Source organism: Podarcis vaucheri, assembly GCF_965113315.1.
Source record: "Podarcis vaucheri genome assembly, chromosome: 18".
Taxonomy (NCBI): Eukaryota; Metazoa; Chordata; class Lepidosauria; order Squamata; family Lacertidae; genus Podarcis; species Podarcis vaucheri.
Genome location: NC_138756.1, coordinates 4,553,118 through 4,577,218, shown reverse-complemented (window position 1 = coordinate 4,577,218; position 24,101 = coordinate 4,553,118). Strand labels below are relative to the sequence as shown.

General features: G+C 48.2%; 1 protein-coding gene across 2 annotated transcripts in view; it reads left to right on the top strand.

Moving 5' to 3' along the window:
• Positions 1-24,101, top strand: part of DPP9 (dipeptidyl peptidase 9) — a 49,480-nt gene that overhangs the window by 10,055 nt on the left and 15,324 nt on the right. For both annotated transcript variants that reach the window (XM_082206308.1, XM_082206307.1), the window contains 13 exons: positions 2,389-2,645; positions 5,189-5,301; positions 6,954-7,127; positions 7,468-7,636; positions 10,259-10,372; positions 12,060-12,188; positions 12,910-12,971; positions 14,324-14,424; positions 16,388-16,565; positions 19,818-19,983; positions 20,577-20,656; positions 22,742-22,894; positions 23,111-23,246. In XM_082206308.1, coding sequence (XP_082062434.1) covers positions 2,389-2,645; positions 5,189-5,301; positions 6,954-7,127; positions 7,468-7,636; positions 10,259-10,372; positions 12,060-12,188; positions 12,910-12,971; positions 14,324-14,424; positions 16,388-16,565; positions 19,818-19,983; positions 20,577-20,656; positions 22,742-22,894; positions 23,111-23,246 — 1,832 coding nt within the window. The remainder of the gene's footprint in view (positions 1-2,388; positions 2,646-5,188; positions 5,302-6,953; positions 7,128-7,467; positions 7,637-10,258; positions 10,373-12,059; positions 12,189-12,909; positions 12,972-14,323; positions 14,425-16,387; positions 16,566-19,817; positions 19,984-20,576; positions 20,657-22,741; positions 22,895-23,110; positions 23,247-24,101) is intronic.

Genomic DNA, 24,101 nt, shown 5'->3' with positions numbered 1-24,101 from the left:
ACACCTGGGGATTTCAGTCTAAATTATCCGCAACAGAAAGGACTTTGGTTTTCGCGGGGGGGAGTACTTTTAAACATTTTTCCAGTTCATTATGGATCATTTCCCAATTCTCTTTTACCCGTTTACAAGTCCACCACATATGAAAGAATGTTCCCATAGCCTCATTGCACCTCCAGCACTTATCTGAGTATGTTGTTCTTTAGCTGTGTGTTCTCGGACTGGACTGATAACAGTTCAGGAGAATCTTGACTATCAGATAAACCAGGCTTCCTCAACCTCGCCCCTCCAGATGTTTTTGTTTTTTTTTATAAAATTTTTATTGGGTTTTCACATTTTATATAGACAAAGACAAAAACACAAAAAACATAAAAACAAACAAACAGAAAAGTAAAACAACAAACATATATAGTTTCCAGAAAAAACTTATTTTCTAACCCTGGTCATTGACTTCCCCCCACCCCCTCCCTTGCATCCCTATTCCCAAATTTGTATCAGCAAATTGGCATTTCCTTATCCATCTTAATATTAGTCCTTTATATATATAAAAAAGCAAAATTAAATTTATTCTAAGTTGGACCTCAGTTCCCTTCCAACGATTTCCCATTTTGTCTTAAATAATAATCTTGTTAGCTAAATCCCATAGTCTTAAGTGTTGTTGAAACTAGATTCTTCCCTCCCTCCCTTCCCCGGTTTGTGTCCCTTCCGAAAACATGTCCAAAATAGCAATTATTAGCCCGGATTCCTTACGTCCGAGGCTCTCAAATCTCTTTCAGTCCCTCTCCGCCGGCCTAGTTGGCAATCCTTTATGTCGGTCTTCACGTCTCGAAAGAGTTCTTTCACAGTCAGTCCAAAATCTCTTCCCATATTTGCAAGCAACTGCTGAGGAATTTCCACAAGGCATGAATTTTGAACATAATCAAAGTCAGAGTCTATGTGGAGGCCCCAATTATATTTCTTTATTTTAAATTCCTTGATTTCATAAATTCCCAGGGCCTCCACTTTCATCTTCTGGATCTTTCGTAGATTTGTAGTAGGTTCAGTCCAATAGTCTCCTTGTTTATATTCCACAGATGTCAGCTTCTGGACAATATTTTCCCATTTCAGTTCTTCTCTTTCTTGTTTTGTCTTCTCCTCTTCTTTGGTTATCATTTCCGGCTCAGCTGTGGATTCTTTCTCAGCCAGGTTCTCATTACATTGAACAGAACTACTTGTTTCAGGATTCAAGGTCATCAATTGTTCACTCATAGCCGTAGTCTGTTCCTGTAAGATTCCAACCAAATAAAACATCCTTTCGATTTCTCCCAGTATCTTTCCATCCACAGCCATTGTAATTCCACAGATTTCCCCCTAGAGGGAATCTGGTTACTTAGTGTTCTTTTCTCCAACAGTCCTCTGTCTTATTATTGATTCTTTGTTTCCAACAATTTTAGTTCAATTGTAACTCCTTTTAATCCAGAGGGGTCTTAAGTAGCAATTTTTCTACTATTAACAGTCCGTTTGACAGCTTTGACAGCTGTCAAACTCTGCTCTTCTTATACCAGCTCCAAAGTAGGACACTCCCGGGCCCGGGAGGGGGGGTTGCTTACAACAGAAATATACCCCTTCCAACACTCCTCTCTCCTGCTCAAAAAAAAAAATTCCTTTTCCAAATCTTGGAAGTTACTGTCTTTTTAAACTCACCCTTTACAGGGTAGGCACTCCAGCTTAGTTCTTTTATCGTTGCTCTGGATCGTCTGCAAGGGGGGGGTGCGGACTTCCTTTTAACACATCCCCCGATCGTCTCAAATTCAATAGGTGAAATTCTTAGAATCCAAATTCAATTAACTCACGGGTTCTTTTTCTCAGCCGAATTTCAAGGAAGGTAGTCAGCGCTCTCCGGTCATGGCTCGCGGCTTCGCTCAGCAGAGGTAGCGATGGACTCTCGGTGCCACGCCACCCCCCGTATCCCCTCCGCAGCCTTTAAAAAGGCTCTTTGCGAATCAGGGGGGGCGCTTAAGGCACCCACCGAGTCTTCAGTCCGCAGGCTTTCGTGCCTGCGGTTTTAAGGGTCCCCGTGTCGCCGGCACGGCAAAGACCCGTCCCCCGCTGAGCCGATTCCCTCCGGAGCTCGGAGGGAATCCGCCATTCCCAGATCGCGCCAACCCCGGAAGTCCCCTCCAGATGTTTTTGGCCTACAACTCCCATGATCCTTAGCTAGCAGGACCAGTGGTCAGGGATGCTGGGAATTGTAGTCCCAAAACATCTGGAGGGCCGAGGTTGAGGAAGCCTGAGATAAACTGTATGAATGAACCCTGGCTCTGGATGGAATTGATGTGCCCTCCTCCCTTTTCTTTCTCTCTTTCTCTATCTCTTTCCCCAATCCACCAATTTTCTCTCCCCCCCCCCCAGCTGCCTAACCAATTCAGGAGGAAGGCTGAAGATGACAGCAGTGGACGCTCTGTCCGACAGCTCAGACGCCGTGGAGATGGAGGACACGTCCGCTTCCCACTTCCAGGTGGAGAAGCATTCGTGGGAGGGGCTGCGTGACATCATCCACAGCAGCCGGAAGTACACAGGGATGATCGTGAACAAGGCACCCCATGACTTCCAGTTTGTTCGGAAGACCGAAGAGTCAAGCCCTCACTCCCATCGGCTGTATTACCTGGGTAAGATTGGATTGGGCTGGGAACCAAAGAGTCGGAGGCACCTTGTGTCTCAGTGGAATTGCATATAATTGAAAACCATTGAAAAAACTTACAAACACCCTGTTCTGCCCCAAACCCCGTTCCACCCTTTTAGTGACGTTTCAGTTATGCCTTTATGCTGTTTCCAGGTTACTTCTGGGTTCAGTGTGATGTGTGTATACGCATGCACATATTGAACGTGTGTAAACGGAGGGCTGCCTGTATTTATTTACTTTATATTTATTTTAAAATGTGCATCGTTCCTTTTTGAGGGGCTTCTTCCATGAAGCAGCTTACAATCTTAAAAGCAAAACAAAACCCAACTCCACCTGACGAATGCGGGTTCTAGGAGTTCTGTGGGTTCTCTCTCTCTTTCTCCCTCCCTCTCCCTAACTCTCTTGCTAGAGGGTGGATCTAAGGCATGGGTTTGCAAGCTAAGGCCCGGGGGCTGGATCCAGCCCAATCACCTTCCAAATCCGGCCCACGGACGGTCCGGGAATCAGTATGTTTTTACATGAGTAAAATGTGTCCTTTTATTTAAAATGCATCTCTGGGTTATTTGTGGGGCTTGCCTGGTGTTTTTACATAAGTAGAATGTGTGCTTTTATTTAAAATGCATCTCTGGGTTATTTGTGGGGCATGGGAATTTGTTCATCCCCCCCCCAATATAGTCCACCCCAAGGTCCGAGGGACAGTGGACCGCCCCCCTGCTGAAAAAGTTTGCTGACCCCTGATCTAATGGTTTAGAGATAGGTAATTTTCATTTATGTCTGGAAGCCTTGGAACCAGACCCTCGCCTAAGATGCGATCGTACTGTGCAGGACAGCTGAACAATAAACCAGCGTTTTGAAAGAAGTTCAGAAATACTCTTGCAAGAGCAAGAATTTTAATTGCTAAGGTACGGAAAGCAGATTCTACTCCCTCAAAATTAGATTGGCAAAATAAAATGTTAGAATATGCAGAACTAGCAATATTTAGCAGCAAGATTCCGAGACCATACAGATCATATATTTAATAGAGAGTGGAATATTTACAGAGGATATTTAAAAGAACATTGTAAGAACATAAATTCTTTGGCAGGTCTGGATTGATTTCTGCATGAAATAAGAGATCGCTACAGAATTAACATAACAGAATAACTTAGGAGAGATAAAGTTGTGTAGCTGTAATGAAACTTAGAAAGCACAATGGGGGCGGGGATCGGAAGTCATGTTAGAATTAGTGATGGATGAACTCAATCTTTTCTTTTTTGTGTGTACGGAGTGTTAATTTTGGATTGCCATTTGCTGATTGTTGCGTAGTGTCTTGGGTTTTTTTTTAAATAAAAAGTAATAAAGCATTAAAAGAAAGAAGTTCAGAAATAAGAACGTACAGTGGTGTCTCGCAAGACGAAATTAATCCGTTCCGCGAGTCTCTTCGTCTAGCGGTTTTTTCGTCTTGCGAAGCAACCCTATTAGCGGCTTAGCGGATTAGCGCTATTAATAGCTTAGAGGCTATTAAAGGCTTAGCGGATTTGCGGCTAAAAGGCTATTAGCGGCTTAGAAAAAGGGGGGGGGAGCGGAAAAAAATCGGAACACTCGCAAGACGTTTTTGTCTTGCAAAGCAAGCCCATAGGGAAAATCGTCTTGTGAAGCAGATCAAAAACGGAAAACCCTTTCGTCTAGCGGGTTTCCCGTCTTGCGAGGCATTCGTCTTGCGGGGCACCACTGCAAAAGCATAAGGCAGATTGAAAAACAGTATTAAAACCAAAAAGCCAACAAGAAACACTCATGTCCTGCTATCCAAATTCTCATTATATGAAAATTCACAATGAGTTAGTACCCAAACCTCACTATGCACGCTGCAGATTCAGATATCCAAACCTGTACTGTAAACAAGTGGGTCTTAAACAAGCCTTCCTTGTCTTTTGCAGTCATTTTTCCAGACACCGTGGTGGGAGAGAGGGACGGGGGGAGAGAGCGTGTTTTCCCCTTCATTGTTTGCCTTTTGCAAGGATTCAGACGATTTCCCTGGGTTTCCCTGTTTGTCAAGTTTTTGTGCATTAGAAAATAGCCCATGGGAATCGATGGGAATCGTCGGCTTGTTATGCGAACGTTCACCTAACAATTGATTTCCTGAGAATGTATTGTGTTTGGACAGCGGGAGCTGTGCGTAGACTAATTTGAGGAGGTGGAGAGTGGCGTTGAATGGCAATTATGGGGTTTTCGCTTCACTTCTACAAGGAGAACTTGTGACTCTATATAGTGGATGCTCGGGTTGCAAATGTGATCCATGCGGGAGGCACGTTCGCAACCCGCGCCGCCGCGTCTGCACACGTGCGGGTCGTGATTTGGCGCTTCTGCGCATGTGCAAAGCGCGATTTAGTGGTTCTGCGCGAGCGCCAGAACCCGGAAGTAACCCGTTCCAGTACTTCCAGGTTCGGTGCGGTGTGCATCCTGAAAGCGCACAACCTGAAGCGCCTGTAACCCGAGATGTGACTACTGTACTGTAAAAGCACGTGCTTGAATTGGTTCCCATTTCAACAGGAATGCCATACGGAAGCAGGGAGAACTCCCTCCTCTACTCTGAGATTCCCAAAAAGGTACGGAAGGAAGCCTTGCTCCTGTTGTCGTGGAAGCAGATGTTGGACCACTTCCAGGTGAGGCACGGTGGAGGGTGGGGTGTGGCTTCACTGCGCTCGGCGGACTCGGGAACTGTTCTTGGGGGGAAAACCAGAGCAAAAAATAATAATTCTGATTCCCCATCTAGAATAAATCGGAGGCAGGGAATCTTTTTCCGTGATGGAGGCTGACCCAGTCTCCCGCAGCAGAAGCTGGCAGGAAGCTGAGAGACCTGCCCAAGGTTCTCGCTCCACCCACTCTATTGGGGCAACTCCATCAGGCCTCAACTCCTGTTCCATCAGGCTGCCTAAGGGAGAGAGATGGGAAGCAGAAGACTCGCTCCATCAGCTTTGTTGAAAGACCAGCTCCCCCCAGGCACCTCCTGTCCCTAAAACTATGCAAGCTGGTCATATGAACAGCTGTTTTAAAAACCAGTTTGATTCCCTCTCCCCACTGTCCCTTTTCTCTTATTTAATAATAATAATTATTATTATTTATACCCCGCCCATCTGGCTGAGTTTCCCCAGCCACTCTGGGCGGCTCCCAATCAAGTGTTAAAAGCAATACAGCATTAAATATTAAAAACTTAAACAGGGCTGCCTTCAGATGTCTTTTAAAGATAAGATAGCTGCTTCTTTCCTTCACATCTGAAGGGTGGACATTCCACAGGGCAGGCGCCACTACCGAGAAGGCCCTCTGTTTGGTTCCCTGTAACCTCACTTCTCGTAATGAGGGAACCACCAGAAGGCCCTCGGAGCTGGACCTCAGTGTCCGGGCAGAACGATGGGGGTGGAGAGGCTCCTTCAGGTATACAGGTCCGAGGCCGTTTAGGGCTTTTAAGGTCAGCACCAACACTTTGAATTGTGCTCAGAAACGTCCTGGGAGCCAATGCAGATCTCTCAGGACCGGTGTTATGTGGTCCCGGCAGCCACTCCCAGTCACCAGTCTAGCTGCCGCATTCTGGATTAATTGCAGTTTCTGGGTCACCTTCAAAGGTAGTCCCACGTAGAGTGCATAGCAGTATATACCGCCCTATACCCGGGGTCTCAGGGCGGTTCACAGAATAAAATCAATATATAAAAACACAAAAAAAAACATAATAAAAATGAAAACAGCAACCCAATAGCTCCACCCCCCATCACATTTTAAAAGGGCATAGGATGTAAATCAGATCAACCAAAAGCCTGGTTAAAAAGGAACGCTTTTGCCTGGCACGTAAAGATTGTATAATGAAGGCGCCAGGCGAACTTCCCTGGGGAGAGCATTCCACAGAAGGGGAGCCACTGCAGAGAAGGCCCCGTTCTCGTGTTGCCACCCTCCGCACCTCTCGAGGAGGAGGCACACGACGGAGGGCCTCAAAAGTTGATCTCAGGGTCCGGGTAGGTTCATATGGAAAGAGGCGGTCCTTGAGGTATTGCGGTCCTGAGCCGTTTTAAGGCTTTGTAGGTCAAAACCAGCACTTCCTTGTGTGTTGTGCATTTTTAGATTCTAAGCCTGCAAGCAGGGACTGTCTTGTTCCAACTGATTATACGGAAGCCGCTCTGGGAGGCTGGGGGTTTTTGGGGTACAAATCCCCCTAAGTAAACAAATAAGATTTGCACAGTAGGTTGGTGGCAGAGCTTTCTCGTGTTTTCTCTGCATGTACCTTCATGACCTTTTTTGGGGGGCCCCCTCCTCTGTTTTCCACCAGGCCACCCCCCACCACGGGATGTATTCCAGGGAGGAAGAGCTGCTGAGGGAACGCAAGCGGCTAGGGGTCTTTGGGATCACTTCCTACGACTTCCATAGCGAGAGCGGCCTCTTCCTGTTCCAGGCCAGCAACAGCCTTTTCCACTGCCGGGACGGAGGCAAGAACGGCTTTATGGTGAGCATGCGTTAAAGGCAGCAGCTATCCCACGCTGCAGTGATTCACAGTGCTTGGTAATTGTTGGTAAACTGCCCTTGGGTATGGAGGGTCTCTTTGCTCTCCTGTTCTTATCCACAGCGCTTAGTAATGGTCAGTATACAGTCGTACCTCCGCTTACGTATCCCTCTTTTGGTTTCTCCTTTCTGAACCTTTCCATTTTGTCTACCTTGAACCTCTGAATGTTCAGCTTCATGGGTTGTGCACGAATTCTAGTACTTTCAAAAAAGAGAGGAAAACTTTCTCCCCACTCTCCCTGCGCCGTGGAGAGTTCACAGGTGTGTGTGCTGCTTGCCCGCAGGTGTCTCCGATGAAGCCGCTGGAAATCAAGACGCAGTGCTCAGGCCCCAGAATGGATCCCAAGATCTGCTCCGCCAATCCGTCTTTCTTTTCGTTCATCAACAACAACGACCTTTGGGTTGCCAGCATTGAGACGGGGGAGGAGCGGAGGCTGACGTATTGCCAGAAAGGTGAGCACTGTCTATAACACTCCCGTCTTGTGTGGAGGGGGAAATAAATACCCCTGGCTGGTATTTTTTCTGCCTGGTGCTAGATCAGCCCCTAAATTACCGTATTTTTCGCTCTATAAGATGCACTTTCCCCCTCCTAAAAAGTAAGGGGAAATGCGTGTGCGTCTTATGGAGCGAATGCAGGCTGCGCAGCTTTTGCTGAAGCCAATCCTTCTTGCTCTCCTGGCTTCAGCGAAAGCAATGCGAAGCCTCCGGAGCACAGCGGGAGCTCCTGCTGCGCTCAGGAGGCTTTGGGAGGCTATCCCTGAAGCCAGGAGAGCAAAAGGGATCGATCCCTCTTGTTCTCCTGGCTTCGCTTCGCTGGAGAGCCGCTGCGCAGCTTTCCCTCTCTGCGCAGCGCCCCTTCAGCGTAGCAGCAGGAGAAACGGAGCCCCTTCCGTTTCTCCTCCCGCTTTGCTGGAGAGGCGCTGAGCAAAGAGGGAGAGAACATTTTTCCCCCCAGTTCTCCTCCTCTAAAACTAGGTGCGTCTTATGGTCAGGTGCGTCTTACGGAGCGAAAAACACGGTAATAAATTAACTTAGCTGGTAAGTTAAGGCAATTGTTGTTGGCATCTGTCTTGGGAGGTGTCAGGGAACTGACATCGGAGCGAGATGCGAAGGGGAGGCTCCCAGATGATGCTGGCGAAGGACCCAGCAGCAGGGGGAGAAACAGCTCAGTAGAGGGGGAAGCCAATCAGCGCAACACCAGGGATAAAGGGGGGCAGACGGGGGAATTGGAGAGAGGGCTCCAGGACTCTTCACTGGACATTAGTGAGGAGAGCCCAGGTCCTCCGCTACCCACGCCTACCCTGCGCAGAAGACTCCCGCACAGTGAGAGGAGGAGGAGACTGGGGGTCAAACAACTTTTATGCTGGAAGAGCTTCAAGAAACGCCCACTGACGGATTCTGCCAGTGACTGAGGCAGCCAACATGAGAAGGGGCTGTGCAGTCAGAAAGGTTTAATAAGGCAAATTAACCGAGAAAGGCACCAGTTTACGCACGTGTAACTCATACCTATTACAGGAGGCAATGCAGGAGATGAAGTCAAACTGTTGGAAGGCTGCAGTCCCTGCTTTGGCTGTAGACACCGATGCAGGAGAGACATGTTTTGTTGCAGTTGGGACAGAGGAAGGTGTCCTGTTGGGCTGCTGCAGAAGCCCCATGGTGTTTCCTCTCCCTTTGCTCCTCCCAGCAACCATTCCTCCTCTGATCACTGCTGTGGATGCCACGACCTGACTTTCTGTCTCCAGGCACTGTGTTCCTTTGGGTTGATACTGCCAATCCTTCATCTCTTGTTTGCAAATACCAGCATGGTTAATGGTCATGTCCATAGATTTCCTAAATGGGAGGTGTGCAATGACCTCGGAGCCCAAGCTAGTCTTTCTGTCCCTTGTATTCAAATAATCCGATATGATAGCTGAAGAGAGAAGGAATTCTTGTGTAACTAATCCCCATGTACAGTGGTTCCTCGGGTTAAGTACTTAACTCGTTCTGGAGGTCCGTTCTTAACCTGAAACTGTTCTTAACCTGAAGCACCACTTTAGCTAATGGGGCCTCCCACTGCCGCCGCGCCGCCGGAGCATGATTTCTGTTCTCATCCTGAAGCAAAGTTCTTAACCCGAGGTACTATTTCTTGGTTAGCGGAGTCTGTAACCTGAAGTGTATGTAACCCAAGGTACCACTGTATCCTGTAAATCAGAATTACAATCCTTAGAGCTTTTGGGAGGGTTATAAACATTTGTTCAGGTCTGTTCAGAACCCTGTAGTCTACTCAGGTGACTAATTTGAAGACAAGGCGAGTTGACTTTTAAGTTAGTGGCCACCCCAAAAGCAGAACCACCTCTGATCCTTCCCTTCTTACGATAATTCCTCAGGGCAGTGAGATGATGCTGTTGGGGGGCACAACCATTTTCTGGATGGCATGCTAGGGACTTCCTGTGTGGCCAGTGGCCTAAGCCCTTACTCCTCTGCCAGGGCTGGGCAGGTGACATGAAACGAGGAATGTAAAAAGCCCTCCTGCAGCTCCCTGCGACCCCAAAAGCAGAGGGTGACTTGCTCTGGAGAGAAGGGAACACAGTCATCTCGACTCACACATCTCTTCGCATGTGGGCCCTGCCTGCAGTAGGACATGGAAGAGAAGGCCTGGTTCGGTTATTTTATTTACCGTATTTTTCGCTCCATAAGACGCACCAGACCACAAGACGCACCTAGTTTTTGGAGGAGGAAAACAAGAAAAAAAAATATTCTGAATCTCAGAAGCCAGAACAGCAAGAGGGATCACTACGCAGTGAAAGCAGCGACCCCTGTTGCTGTTCTGGCTTCTGGGGTAGCTGCACAGCCTGCATTCGCTCCATAAGACGCACACACATTTCCCCTGACTTTTTAGGAGGGAAAAAGTGAGTCTTATAGACCAAAAAATACGGTATATCATAAAATGGCCTTGACTATGAGCAAGGCAGCTTCCCTTTTTCTTAGGGGCATTGCTGCCCATCGGAGAAAACCACTCGGGGCTAGGTGATCATAGCCAGCTGTTGTAGGTTCAATTCCCTGGCCCAAACTCTGCCTCTTTTCTCCCCACTGCAGGCTTATCCAGCGTGCTAGATGACCCCAAATCTGCAGGCGTAGCCACGTTCGTCATTCAGGAGGAGTTTGACCGGTTTACGGGGTACTGGTGGTGTCCCACATCTTGCCAAGAAGGTGAGTGCTCTGGCCACCTAGGCCACGCAATGATCCTACCAGCTTAGATCAGCCTTCTCCCATCTTTTGTTCCCAAGTGTTGTTGGACTACAACTCAGATCAGTCCTTGACAGCATGGACAGCTATCAGGGAGGATGAGTTGCCTTTTCTCTCAAAGACCAAAACACAGCGACCTTTGCTTATAGGGGAGCCACTCCATCCCCATTACACAGGTGGTGCTGTGGTCTAAACCACTGAGCCTCTTGGGCTTGCCAGTCGGAAGGTCAGCGGTTCGAATTCCCGCAACGGAGTGAGCTCCCGTTGCTCTGTCCCAGCTCCTGCCAATCTAGCAGTTCGAAAGCATGCCAGTGCAAGTAGATAAATAGGCACCACTGTGGCAGGAAGGTAAGCGGTGTTTCTATGCGCTCAAGTTTCCATCACAGTGTCCCATTGCACCAGAAGCGGTTTAGTCCTGCTGGCCACATCACCCGGAAAGCTGTCTGCGGACAAACACTGGCTCCCTCGGCTTGAAAGCAAGATGAGCACTGCAACCCCATAGTCACCTTTGACTGAACTTAACCATCCAGGGGTCCTTTACATTATTATTATTATTATTATTATTATTATTATTATTATTGAAATTCATATACCGCCCTTCATCTGAAAATCTCAGGACTGTTCACAATATAAAAATACAGGATAAAAGCACAAAATAAATAAATAAAACAAAAACAAAGCAAAACAATACACCCCCCAAACACATTTAAAAGGTCTTAAAATATTAATCGGCCAAAGGCCTGGTGGAAGAGGAACATTTTTGCTTAAAGATGTACAATGAAGGCACCAGACAAACCTTCAGGAGAGCATTCCACAAACAGGGAGCCACCACAGAAAAGGCCCTGTTCTTGTGTTGCCGCTTTCTGGACCTCTCCTGGAGGAGGCACACAAAGAAGGGCATGGCTATTGGACGGCTTCCTGTGTTTGTGTTCAGTCCAGCCTTTTGTTCAGAGCAACGAGGGCTGCAGTCTCAACTTTATTTTTAAAGGGAGGATTTTGGGCACAGAGTCTGGGTTGGTTTATATGGGGAAGGGCAGTCCTTGAGGTATGGCCCGTTTTTCTGAACCTTTTCCCAGCTCTACAATATCCCTTTGGAGGCGAGCGAGTTCCACAGGCTAATTCTGTGCTGCGTGAATAAATACCCTTACCTGTCAACAGTTTCCACATTGAGTTTTCATGTGGCATAGAAGCCGCTTCCAGAAATATAGCAGAATAGAGCACAAGTTTAGTACTTATTTTTGTGATATTTTGCAAATGAAAATTCCCCCCACCCCTGGAAATGACCCCTGGAAATGACCGCTAAGCTTGCACCACGTTTTTCTACATTTCTGGAAGTGGCTTTTGTGTCATGTGAAAGCTCAAAACACAATGCAGAAATTAGCAGTTAGGGAAAAACCTTGGGAAAATGGGATAAACCGTTCTGCAAATGCAGCCTTGGACCACAAGCTTCTAGACATGTGAGCAGGAGTGTTTTCCTTGGAGAAATATAGCAGCAGTTTCCTGCCGCACGTTGCTGCATGCAGAAGAAGTCTGTGTTGCACAGTCCTCTTCTTGTTGAATGGGCCACGCTCCGAGGTCAGTGTGTGCAGGAAGAGACTCCTGGGAGGAGCTGCCTCAGAATTCACCTCCGCATCTCGCCTCCTCAACCTAGGTCCCGAGGGCTGGAAAACGTTACGAATCCTCTATGAGGAGGTGGACGAGTCGGAAGTGGAGATCATCCATGTTCCTTCTCCCGCCCTGGAAGAAAGGAAGACGGACTCGTACCGCTACCCCAGGACAGGTCAGTGGGGGAGCTGTGGGGTGAGGATGAAGGGGGCTTGGAAAACCCCACCTGGCGGACGACATCACCTTCTGCCTCTGATCCTTTTAACCAGAGGTGGCCAGAGTTGAACCTGGAACTCGCAGAATTCCTTAAGAGGCACCTCCTCTTTCTTGTATTTCTCTGTGGATTCTCATTTTCTTCTGGGAAAGCCAGATCATTTAAATTTTTGCCGCCCAGTGGCTGCCACAGTTGTTACTCACAAGAAAAAGAAATGCAAGGTAGTCCAATAGCAGGTTTTATTGTTGTAATCTTAGGGTGAAGGGTAATAATGGTAGAGATGGCAATCGTCCTGTGCTATTGGCCAGCCAAGAACCTCAGCGACATATACCAGATGGTATATGCACACTACACTTCTGGCATTACACAGCAAGAAGCGTGAGACGTCGTAGAACTAATCTACGTATTTATTTACGCACTGTGTACAGACAAAGCATTATGGCGTCTCTCTCACCAGCTCCGAGAGAGAACAGAATGAAGTAAAAGCAAAAGTACAGACAGTGGAAGAGAGATAAGGCTGTATTCTGTTCCCACAGTCTTCCCAGACAGGCATGTGATTTACACCAATCCCATCTGCAGCATCGGATACGTGAAATACTAGCACAACCTACATGAAGGGAAATGAGTGTTAAAAGCATTCAGCTCAGCTGCCTCCTCATGTCCTTCTTCCCCTCCATTCCAGGCAGCAAGAACCCCAAAATCTCGCTGAAGCTTGCTGAAGTTCAAGTGGATAGCCAAGGGAAGGTAAGGGAGCTGGGTTCCAGTTTGTTAATTGTCTTTGACTTCTTTCCTCTCGGGCGTTCCTTTGCAAACTCAAAAGCAGCTCAAGGTATTAATAGCACGGCACCCCAAAACGAATTAAATCCATAACCAGAGGTACCACTGTAGTAATGCCTTGGACTTGGCCCAGTAGCAAATCGGCGGCTGGTGCGAATTTCTGTGCCAGCAAGACTCGTGTCGGCAACCAGTCGCCATCTCTTAGCCTAACCTACCTCCCAATGTTGTTGTGAAGATGAAATGAGGAAGGAGGAGAACCTTGCACACCACCTTGGGCTCCCCTGGAAGAAAAAGGCGGCCCTCATAAATGTAATAAATAAATGCAGGCAGCTTCCTGTTTCCTCATGTTCAGTATATATGTGCGTTGCATCAAACCCAGAGGTGATGTGGAAACATCGCAAAGATGTCACTAAAAGGGTGCTTGCAGGCCTTTCCAACGGCTTTCTATTATGCACGATTTCACAGATGAGTGCGGTGCCTTGAAACGCAGCCCCTGCGTAAACATGGAGAATAAATCAAAATTTGTATAAACAGTGCAATCTATAAGGCACCAAAGCCCATAACATAGAATTCCGCTCGCTCAGCATTCACACCTCTGCCTCAGTCCACTGACACCTGCATGCATTCAGCCACACTTGGAACTTCCCAACAGTTACAGGTTCCAGAAATCCCCTGGGTGCGTAGATGCGAAGGCCGCTCTGCAGCACTGGCATCCTAGAGATGGAAGAGACCACCAGGGGTCATCTTGCCTTAAGTCCCTGCCACGCAGGAACCTTTTGACCCATGTGGGGGTGGGAACCCCCTCCCCGAGATGAAGAGTCTTGCGCTCTACGGCTGAAGTACCCTAGCTGTTTCTCTCGTGGCCTGATGGAGCAGGTGCTGTCAGTGGCGGGTTAAGTGGACGGACGCGGGTGGCACTGTGGATTAAACCACGGAGCCTAGGACTTGCCGATCAGAAGGTCAGCGGTTCGAATCCCCGCGACGGGGTGAGCTCCCGTTGCTCAGTCCCTGCTCCTGCCAACCTAGCAGTTCGAAAGCACGTCATAGTGCAAATAGATAAATAGGTACCGCTCCGGCGGGAAGGTAAACGGCGTTTCCATGCGCTGCTCTGGTTCGCCAGAAGCGGCTTAGTCCTGCTGGCCACACGACCCGGAAGCTGTACGCCGGCTCCCTCAGCCATTAAAGCGAGATGAGCACCGCAACCCCGGAGTCGGCCACGACTGGACCTAATGGTCAGGGGTCCCTTTACCCTTTACCTTTTTAAAAAGTAAAAGTAAAACGAGTGGCAACCTCTCCCCTTTCCTCTTTCCTCTTTGCAGATAGTATCTTCCCAGGACAAGGAGCTGGTGCAGCCCTTTTCAACGATGTTCCCGCGGGTGGAGTACATCGCACGGGCCGGGTGGACCCAGGATGGTAAATAGTAAGTGGACTTTAGTAAGTGCAGTGGGGAAAGCAGGGAGCTCCTTATCCCTGGCCAGACCGTTTGTCCATCTCGCCCAGTGTTGCTTGTCCTTACGGGCAGTGTCTCTCCAAGGTCTCAGCAGAGAGAGAAAGAGGGTTTCCTCACCGCTGGGCTCCCCTGTTCCAGTATGGTGTAGTGGTTAAGAGCCGTAGTCTCGTAATCTGGTGAACCGGGTTCGATTCCCCGCTCCTCCACATGCAGCTGCTGGGTGACCTTGGGCCAGTCACCCTTCTCTGAAGTCTCTCAGCCCCACTCACCTCACAGTGTTTGTTGTGGGGAAGGAAGGGAAAGGAGAATGTTAGCCGCTTTGAGACTCCTTAGGGTAGCGATAAAGCGGGATAATAATAATAATAATAATTTATTATTTATACCCCGCCCATCTGGCTGGGCCTCCCCAGCCACTCTGGGCGGCTTCCATAAAAACCAAAAATACAGTAAAATATCACATGTTAAAAACTTCCCTAAACAGGGCTGCCTTAAGATGTCTTCTGAATGTCAGGTAGTTGTTTATCACTTTGACATCTGCTGGAAGGGCGTTCCACAGGGCGGGCGCCACTACCGAGAAGGCCCTCTGCCTGGTTCCCTGTAGCTTTGCTTCTCGCAATGAGGGAACCGCCAGAAGGCCCTCGGCGCTGGACCTCAGCGTCCGGGCAGAATGATGGGGGTGGAGACGCTCCTTCAGATATACTGGACCGAGGCCGTTTAGGGCTTTAAAGGTCAGCACCAACACTTTGAGTTGTGCTCGGAAACGTACTGGGAGCCAATGTAGGTCTTTCAAGACCGGTGTTATATGGTCCCGGCGGCCGCCCCCAGTCACCAGTCTAGCTGCCGCATTCTGGATTAGTTGTAGTTTCCGAGTCACCTTCAAAGGTAGCCCCACTCTTCTTCTTCTTCTTAACTGGGGATTGAGCCTGGGGCCTTTCTGCATGCAAAGTGGACGTCTTGCAGCTTCCCCCTGTGGTTCCTCTCCGTGTGTGTCTCGTGTCCAGCCTCCTGCCTGAGACGTTCTTGCAGATTTAGGCTCATTCGCACTTCCATTCAATCGGAACAAAACTGAATCACGGGGAGGGATTCTTGGTTTGCTGCTGTTCTTTATTTTTTGCTATGTTATTTTGTGGTTTTATATGGTGATTTTATGTTGGGAACTGCCCTGAGATCTGCGAATGAAGGGCGGTGTACAAATTTAATATGTTGTTGTTGTTAATACATGGTTGTTGTTGTTAATTCAATTTATATACAGCCCTTTTTGGAAAGCTCTCAGGGCAGTGTGCAACATTAGAAACACGTCACAGAACACCAGTGATAAAAACATAATGAAGACATAGTCCATGTGTAGGCAAACTAAGGCCCGGGGGCCAGATCTGGCCCAATTGCCTTCTAAATCTGGCCCGCGCACAGTCTGGGAATCAGCGTGTTATTCCATAAGTAGAATGTGTCCTTTTATTTAAAATGCATCTCTGGGTTATTTGTGGGGCATAGGAATTCAGTTTTTTTGTTTTGTTTCCCCCCCAAAATATAGTCCGGCCCCCCACAAGGTCTGAGGGACAGTGGACCGGCCCCCTGCTGAAAAGGTTTGCTGACCCCTGACATAGTCAGAAGCATGTCATGGAATTCTTCTCAGCATTGATCCAGAGCAGATTCCAGCGTATAGTTAGCAGAGTAAACAACCTATAAATACATTGCAGGATTCCCAAACAAAATAGGCCAGAGGCAATTAAAATTTCATTCAGCAGAGCTTTACTGCTCCTGAAGGCAGTGAGCATAATGGTCACAAACCCTATACATTCAGGACTGGCACTGCCAATCAAATCCACCCTGAAGGAGAGGCTACCACCTTGTGAGGCTGTTCGTTTTTTGGGTCTCCCAGTTACGAAATATTGATTCTCCCCCTCTCTTCCTCTCTGTCTCTCTCTCTGCGCAGTGCCTGGGCCATGTTCCTCGACCGGCCTCAGCACCAGCTCCAGCTCGTCCTGTTCCCCCCTGCCCTCTTCATCCCGGTTCCGGAGAACGAGGAGCAGCGCCAGGAGTTTGCCAAAGCTGTGCCGGGGAACATCCACCCCTTCATTATTTACGAGGAAGTCACCGACGTCTGGATAAACGTAAGGGAGCAGCATGGGCTGGAATGACTGGAGGTGGGTGGGAAGGGCCTAGCCCCCCTACCTCTTCCCCCTGCCTTTCGCTGCTGTTTTAGGAAAGTAAAGACTCCTCCCCAACACGTTTATTGAACACACACACACCACCGACCTGGATCCCTGCACAGAGAGGCGAGACACTAGGCTTTGCATGCAGAAGGTCCTACATTCAGTGCCCAACATCTCCAGGTATGGTGCAGACAAGGCTCCCGTCTGAAGCTGCCAATCAGTGCGGGCAGTCCTGCGAGAGATGGGTTTATGCGCTCCAAACTGCGGTAGCAGCGGTGAAGCAGAGGGGTTTATTCTCCCATGGACCTTTTGCATCCCCCCAAATCAGGTTGTTGGTAAGGTTGCACCAGGGTGCCTTCCAATCTGGCTGCTCTGGCCTGAATCAGAAAGGTCCGGAAGATGCTCTGGCACTCATCAGCAGGGTCACGCCAGAGTGCTGGGTGGGAAGAGGCTCCGGCAAAAACCTCCTGACAGGTGCCAGAGAGAGAGCCTTTCATCTGGAGCAAAAACCGGGACGGGGATGCAGGTGGCGCTGTGGGTTAAACCACAGAGCCTAGGACTTGCTGATCAGAAGGTCGGCAGTTCGAATCCCCGCAAAGGGGTGAGCTGCCGTTGCTCGGTCCCTGCTCCTGCCAACCTAGCAGTTCGAAAGCACACCAGTGCAAGTAGATAAATAGGTACTGCTCTGGCGGGAAGGTAAACGGCATTTCCGTGAGCTGCTCTGGTTCGCCAGAAGCGGCTTAGTCATGTTGGCCACATGACCCGGAAGCTGTACGCCGGCTCCCTTGGCCAGTAAAGTGAGATGAGCGCCGCAACCCCAGAGTCGGTCACAACTGGACCTAACGGTCAGGGGTCCCTTTACCTTTTAAAAACCGGGACAATAGGAGCAGAGAAAAGGGAACAATTAAATCAGCCAATTGCAACAGTGGAGGTGCACCAAGCAATTATGAAAGCAAAAGTAGGAAAAGCACTTGGAACAGATGGTTTGACAGCAGCATATTATAAAAAAATTCAGAGGAATTCTTAATAACACCAATGAAATTGGTAATGAATATAATTTTAAAATGTGGAATAATACCGGCATCATGGGAAGAAGCTTTTGTCGTGTTGATACCGAAACAAGGACAAGACCTGACGCTAATTAAAAACTATAGGCCCCTATCACTGCTGAACAGTGATTACAAAATATTCGCTGACATTCTAGCCAACAGATTGAAACAATTATTACGGTAAATGAAACTATACATAAAGATCAAGCTGGCTTTTTGGGATGCAAACAGAAGTCAGGATTGGCTTTTGTTATTCTGGATAGCCTGCTTCAAAGGAGACAGTTGGGGGGCTACTCCTTTTTTTTGCACACAAGGCAGCTGCTCGAGTCACTGAGTGTAGCTTCCCTTCACTTCTGAGGGCTCTGAAAATGATGTCAAGAGGCTGGGGAGAGGCAGCGTGGTGTAGTGTTTAGAGTGTTGGGCTGGGGCCTGGGAGACCAGGGTTGAAATCCTCACTTGGCCACCGCTCTCGCTGGGTGGGTGACCTTGTGGGCCAGCCGCTGTCTCTCCCTCAGCCTGACGTACCTCACAGGGTTGTTATGAGGACCAGATGAAGAGAGGGGAAGCCTTGTTTATCATGTTGAACTCCTTGGAGAAAATGGTGGGATAGGAGTGTAATTGCTGGAGTGGTCTTGGCAGGACTACTTAATGGTTTTTCTGCCTTCTCTAGCAATTGCACTGCGCTTCTCTAGAGGCTGTGTGCTTTTCAGTTGCCTTTATATTCCTTTATTTCTTGCATACTGTTGTTTCATAGAATTCAGTTTGCAGCGCAGTAGAATACAGTTTCAGAAGTAAGAGAAGCAATGAAAAACCAGTATAGTGTTACTTTTTCTTGCGGCGGGTACTATCTCCCATTTTCAATGAATTCAGTAAATTAAAATAAAATCACAAACCCACAGACACGCCGCAGGCCACGTGAATGAAGTTTGTGGAGCTTTGGTCTGGCCGCCCCTGGCCTAGAGGCTAGTTTGCCCTGTGAATGTCTGGAATCCATAGGCATTTGGGAGAGGCTTGGGCGTAGCATTCGAGACAGTGACCACACAGCAGGAGACTAGTTTGGCCTGTGTGGGGAGTTTATACCAGATGATGGTTTGTGTTAATGGCTCTGTTTTCTTAGCTAGGAGCCTAAGTCACCCCCTCTGTTTTTGAAGCGCTTCAATAATCATCCATTTTAATTGTATTTGCACGCTTGTTTTTCTGCCAAAAAGAGAGAGAACCCTGTTCAAAGCAGTCTATAGCAGACAAATCAGGAATGCATCTCAAAATCAGCTATCACAGGAACACTTCCATCATAAAGCAACAGAAATTTTTTTAAATAACATACAACACACCCCAAACTTTTCAGTACAGGGGTACCTCGGTTTACGAAATTAATCCATTCTGGAAGTCCGTTCTTAAACCAAAACTGTTCTTAAAACTGAGGCACGCTTTCCCTAATGAGGCCTCTCGCCGCTGGTGCCCTTCCACTGTTCGGATTCCATTCTTTAGACCGAGGTAAAGTTCTCAAACCGGGACACTATTTCCGGTTTTGCGGAGTTCGTAAACTGAATTGTTCTTAAACCGGACTGTTCTTAAACCGAGGTAAGGGTAAAAGGACCCCTGACCATTAGGTCCAGTCGCAGACGACTCTGGGGTTGCGGCGCTCATCTTGCTTTACTGGTCGAGGCAGCCGGCGTACAGCTTCTGGGTCATGTGGCGAGCATGACTAAGCCGCTTCTGGCGAACCAGAGCAGCGCACGGAAACACCGTTTACCTTCCCGCCAAAGCGGTACCTATTTATCTACTTGCACTTGACATGCTTTTGACTGCTAGGTTGGCAGGAGCAGGGGCCGAGCAACGGGAGCTCACCCTGTCGCAGGGATTCAAACCGCCAACCTTCCAATTGGCAAGCCCTAGGCTCAGTGGTTTAGATCACAGCGCCACCTGTGTCCTGAACCCGAGGTACCACTGTACTGTAAATTTAGCATCCAGCCATGTTACACCTCCTGGCAGTAGCCAAAATAACAAGGGAGCTTGGCACTTCCACCTTCGTCCGGGAGGATGCCTGCCATGGTGTCCTTCTCTTGCCAAAGCTTGCAAGGCTTTCAAACGTGGAGGGTGGGGCAGCTGGAAATGCCTCTCCCGTGATGTTGCTAGCATACCTCCCCTCTCTTCCGGGCAGGTCCACGACATCTTTTACCCTTTTGTCCAGCCAGAGGGGGAAGAGGAGGAGCTTTGCTTTATCCGAGCCAACGAGTGCAAGACGGGCTTCTGCCACCTGTACAAAGTCACGGTCGTCCTCCGGCGGGGCAACTTTGACTGGATGCAGCCGTACGTCCCCAGCCAAGGTGAGATCCCAAGAGCTGCCTGCCTGCCCGCCTGCCTGCAGTTCGAGTCTTCCGGGAAAAAATTCTCCCACGGTGCGCCTTGAGTGTTTTCCTGGTAGCCAAGAGCAGTTGAAGGGGCAAATCTGGTTAATAGTAAAAATAATTTATTTATGCCCCGCACATCTGGCTGAGTTTCCCAAGCCACTCTGGGTGGTTCCCAACAGAATATTAAAAATTAGATAGAACATCAAACATTAAAAAAATTCCCTAAACAGGGCTGCCTTCAGATGTCTTCTAAAAGTCAGATAGTTGTTCATTTCCTTGACATCTGAAGCAGAAACAAACAAGGAAATGAAGAAGTGGGCAAACTCCAGGCTGATTCTGTGGTTGTTTGCAGCAAGGTTTGGGCGCAATTCTTTTTGTGCGGATAAGTGAATTTCTGCACAGTGAGCAGGCAGGCAGCAGGACATGTGTGTATTTTAGCTCCCCTACGCCGTTATCTATGTGCACATAGTATTGCTTTCATGTTTACTTACCAAGTAGGTTAAATAAATGAAGGTGGCCGCAGCATTCTGCATTGGACAGACACGCTCTCTGTCTCTTTTTCGCCCCAGAGGACTTCAGATGCCCTCTCAGGAAGGAGGTGGCGCTCACCAGCGGTGAATGGGAGGTCCTGGCCAGGCACGGATACAAGGTACAAGGAACCCCGTTTTGATTTCCGTCTTCGCCCTCAAAATAAAGGGGTGGCAAAGGAGTCGCCAGGCGAGTCTCTCTCTCTGGTGATGGCCTCCCCGGGAGCAGGATAACCACACACAGCTGTGGGCCTCTGCATACACAAGTGGCCCAAAATGTGGAAACCTTTTGGGAAAAGTGTATTTCCGAGGTTTGGTGGCTCATAACACCACCTTTTTTTCCGGAGTAATACCATAAAATTATATATCGATCGAAAGATAATTTAATGAAGAATGTAATGCAACGAAGTTTATTCAATTATCTGTATTCTATCGAAAGTTATAGCCAAATAACCAGAAAAAATGAGTTTATTGAGCCAATCAGGTGTCGTTTTGGCAATGATGGCTCATAACATCAGTTTTTTTGGAGTAATACCATAAAATTATATATCAATGGAAAGATAATTCAATGAAGAATGTAATGCAACAAAGTTTATTCAGTTACCTCTATTCTATCAAAAGTTATAGCCAAATAACCATAAAAAAGGAGTTTATTGAGCCAATCAGGTGTCATTTTGTTTTGGCAATGATGGCTCATAACACCACTTTTTTGGGAGTAATACCATAAAATTATATATCAGTGGAAAGATAATTTAATGAAGAATGTAATGCAATAACTTTTATGAAGGACAATTGAACAAACTTTTGAAATTTTGGAATGGCCCAGTCAGAGCGGTCCTAGGCCAGGAGTTGATTTTATAGGACATCGCATCTTTAGAAGTGGGTTTTCCTGCCTCGCTCCCCAAAGCAGAACAACAGAGCACTGGGAAAGTGTTCACCCCACGCCTTTGTCTAGGGCAAGTGGACCGCAATATGGAACCCCCAGGCTGCTGCACTCCCTTGTCACACGGGGGTGGAGCAAGGCCAAAATTTGAGGATGCCTTTCCAAAGTCAGCTTGGTTAGGCGCCAGGCTTTGGGAAGGAGGTGTGAGGCTCTGATGGGGTCCAAGTGCCCTCCCACCCCCTCCCCAAAGTTGGGAATTAGCCTTTGGCAAGAAGGTTAGAAGATTCTAGGACCCGAGGGCATTCAGGCATCCTTTTTTCCGACTGGTCTTAGGAGTTCCTAAGAGTGTTCTCTTATTTGGCTATATGTGCCTAGCTAGGTCAGCACCTCTTAGAATCTAAGAGTTGGATCACAATACTTAAACACAGTGGTACCTCGGAAGTCGAACGGAATCCATTCCGGAACTCCGTTCGACTTCCAAAATGTTTGGAAACCAATGGAGGTGGAGACGCACCTTCAGATATACTGGACCGAGGCCATTTAGGGCTTTAAATTTGTTTAAATTATGCCAATAACGGCTGAACGAGTGATCCTATGCATAACAGGAAGTAGTGCGGTGTAGTGGTTAGAGGGTTGGACTAAGACCTGAGAGAGAAGTCCCCATTTAGCTGTGAAACTCACTGTGGTTGGCTGCTCATTCTCTCTCTTTTTTTTTTTAATTAAATTTTTATTAAAGTTTTAACAAATCACCACAATACCATAACAACACCATAACAATAACATACTAACAAACACACACACAAAAAACACACACGTATAACTCCAGTTTTTACTTTCTTTTAGCTTACTTTCACGACTTCCTCATACCTTCCCTTTCTGTATTCCAATTTCAAAATCAATTGTCAGCAAATCCTTACCCTACTTTTAACTTTTATTTTTTTTAAAAAAAATATTTTCTTCTAATCATCCCTTACCGCTTTTAACCCCTTAATACCCAATCCAGCATTTTTCTAACCTTCATTAATTTTACAATATTTCTTTAAATACTCTTTAAATTTCTTCCCATCTTCCTGCGCTGTATCTCTTCCCTGGTCACGGATTCTGCTCGTCATTTCCGCCAGTCCCATGCTCATTCTCAGCCCAAACCACCTCACAGGTTTGTTGTGTGGATAACCCGGGAGAACTGTTGTGATCTCCACCTTGACCTCCTTGGAGGAAGCGGGGGGCGAGGGGAATATAAATTAAAAACAAACCAACTGGCAAGTTGTATCCAGATCTTAAAGCAATTTTCCATTGTGGTTTCTCCCTCTCTCCCCCCCTACAGATTTGGGTGAATGAAGAAACCAAGCTTGTCTACTTCCAGGGCACGAAGGATACCCCTCTGGAGCACCACCTCTACGTGGTCAGCTACGAGTCCCCCGGGGAGGTCGTGCGGCTCACCACCCTGGGCTTCTCGCACAGCTGTTCCATGAGCCAGGTCTGTCCCTCTGGGTCGCAGAATTCCCATGTGTGTGGTTGGTTTCCCTTTTTTTAAAAAGAAAGCCAATCTCTTATTAGGAGGAGGGCAAGTGGGGTCCACAATTCTCCTCGCCAAGATGATGACAACAACAATAATAATTTGTTGGGTAAAACTGTGGGGCTGCTTGGAGTGTCTCCCGACCCACCTTTGCCGCTCTTCCTTGCCTCCCTGCAGAATTTCGACATGTTCATTAGTCACTACAGCAGCGTCAGCACCCCTCCCTGCGTCCACGTTTACAAGCTTAGCGGCCAAGAGGAAGACCCCCTCCACAAGCAGCCGAAATTCTGGGCCAGCATGATGGAAGCGGCCAGTGAGTAGATTTCCCTTGGCTTCCCGTCTCGTTCAAGGGAGTTCGAGCCTGGTTTCGATTTTTATCTGTTGCCGTTGCACTAATGGCTTTTTCTGCGTCATTTTACGTTGGGCTTCGTTGTTGGAACTATAAATCTTAAAAGTGAAAAAAAGACCTGCAAACCTGTCGAACAGCCCAGGGTATTGATGATACCACATTTTGCAGAGCCTCGGTTGTCGAATGTAATCTGTTCAACTTCCGAAAAGTTCGACAACCGAGGCTCAATTGTCGGTCGGCAATCTCGGTGGAGAAACATGCCCAGGAAGCCATTCGACTTCCGAGGTGCGTTTGAAAACGGAAGCATTCGGGTTCTGGATCGTTTGGCTTCCGAGGCGCTCGAAAACCGAGGTTCCACTGTATAGCCTTTTATTGAAAAGTATGTATGTATAATTGTGCGTATACATCGGGGTCGGCAACCTAAGGCTCGTGGGCCACAAGAGGCCCATGGGGGTTGTTTAACCGGCCCATGGACCCCCCACCGCCTGCTTGGTCGGCTCCCGTGCGCCGCGCTAAACCGGGGACTGCCTTCCGCAACGCTGGCCAGCTTCCCATTGGCTGCAGGAAGCTCTTGCAGCCAATGGGAAGCTGTGCACGCCTCCTCCACACCAGAAGGAGCGCTGGAAATAGCGTTTGCGCATGCGTATGTGCACACACTCCAGCCCAACGCGGCGTCTGCGGGACCGTGAACCGGCCCAAGCCACAAAAACTTTGCTGACCCCTGGTATACATGGAGTATCTCTGGTAGGGGACATGTCCTGCTCCTTCTGGGGCAGTTTGCTCAACTTTGGTCCCCACCCTGCACTCAGCTCTCACCTG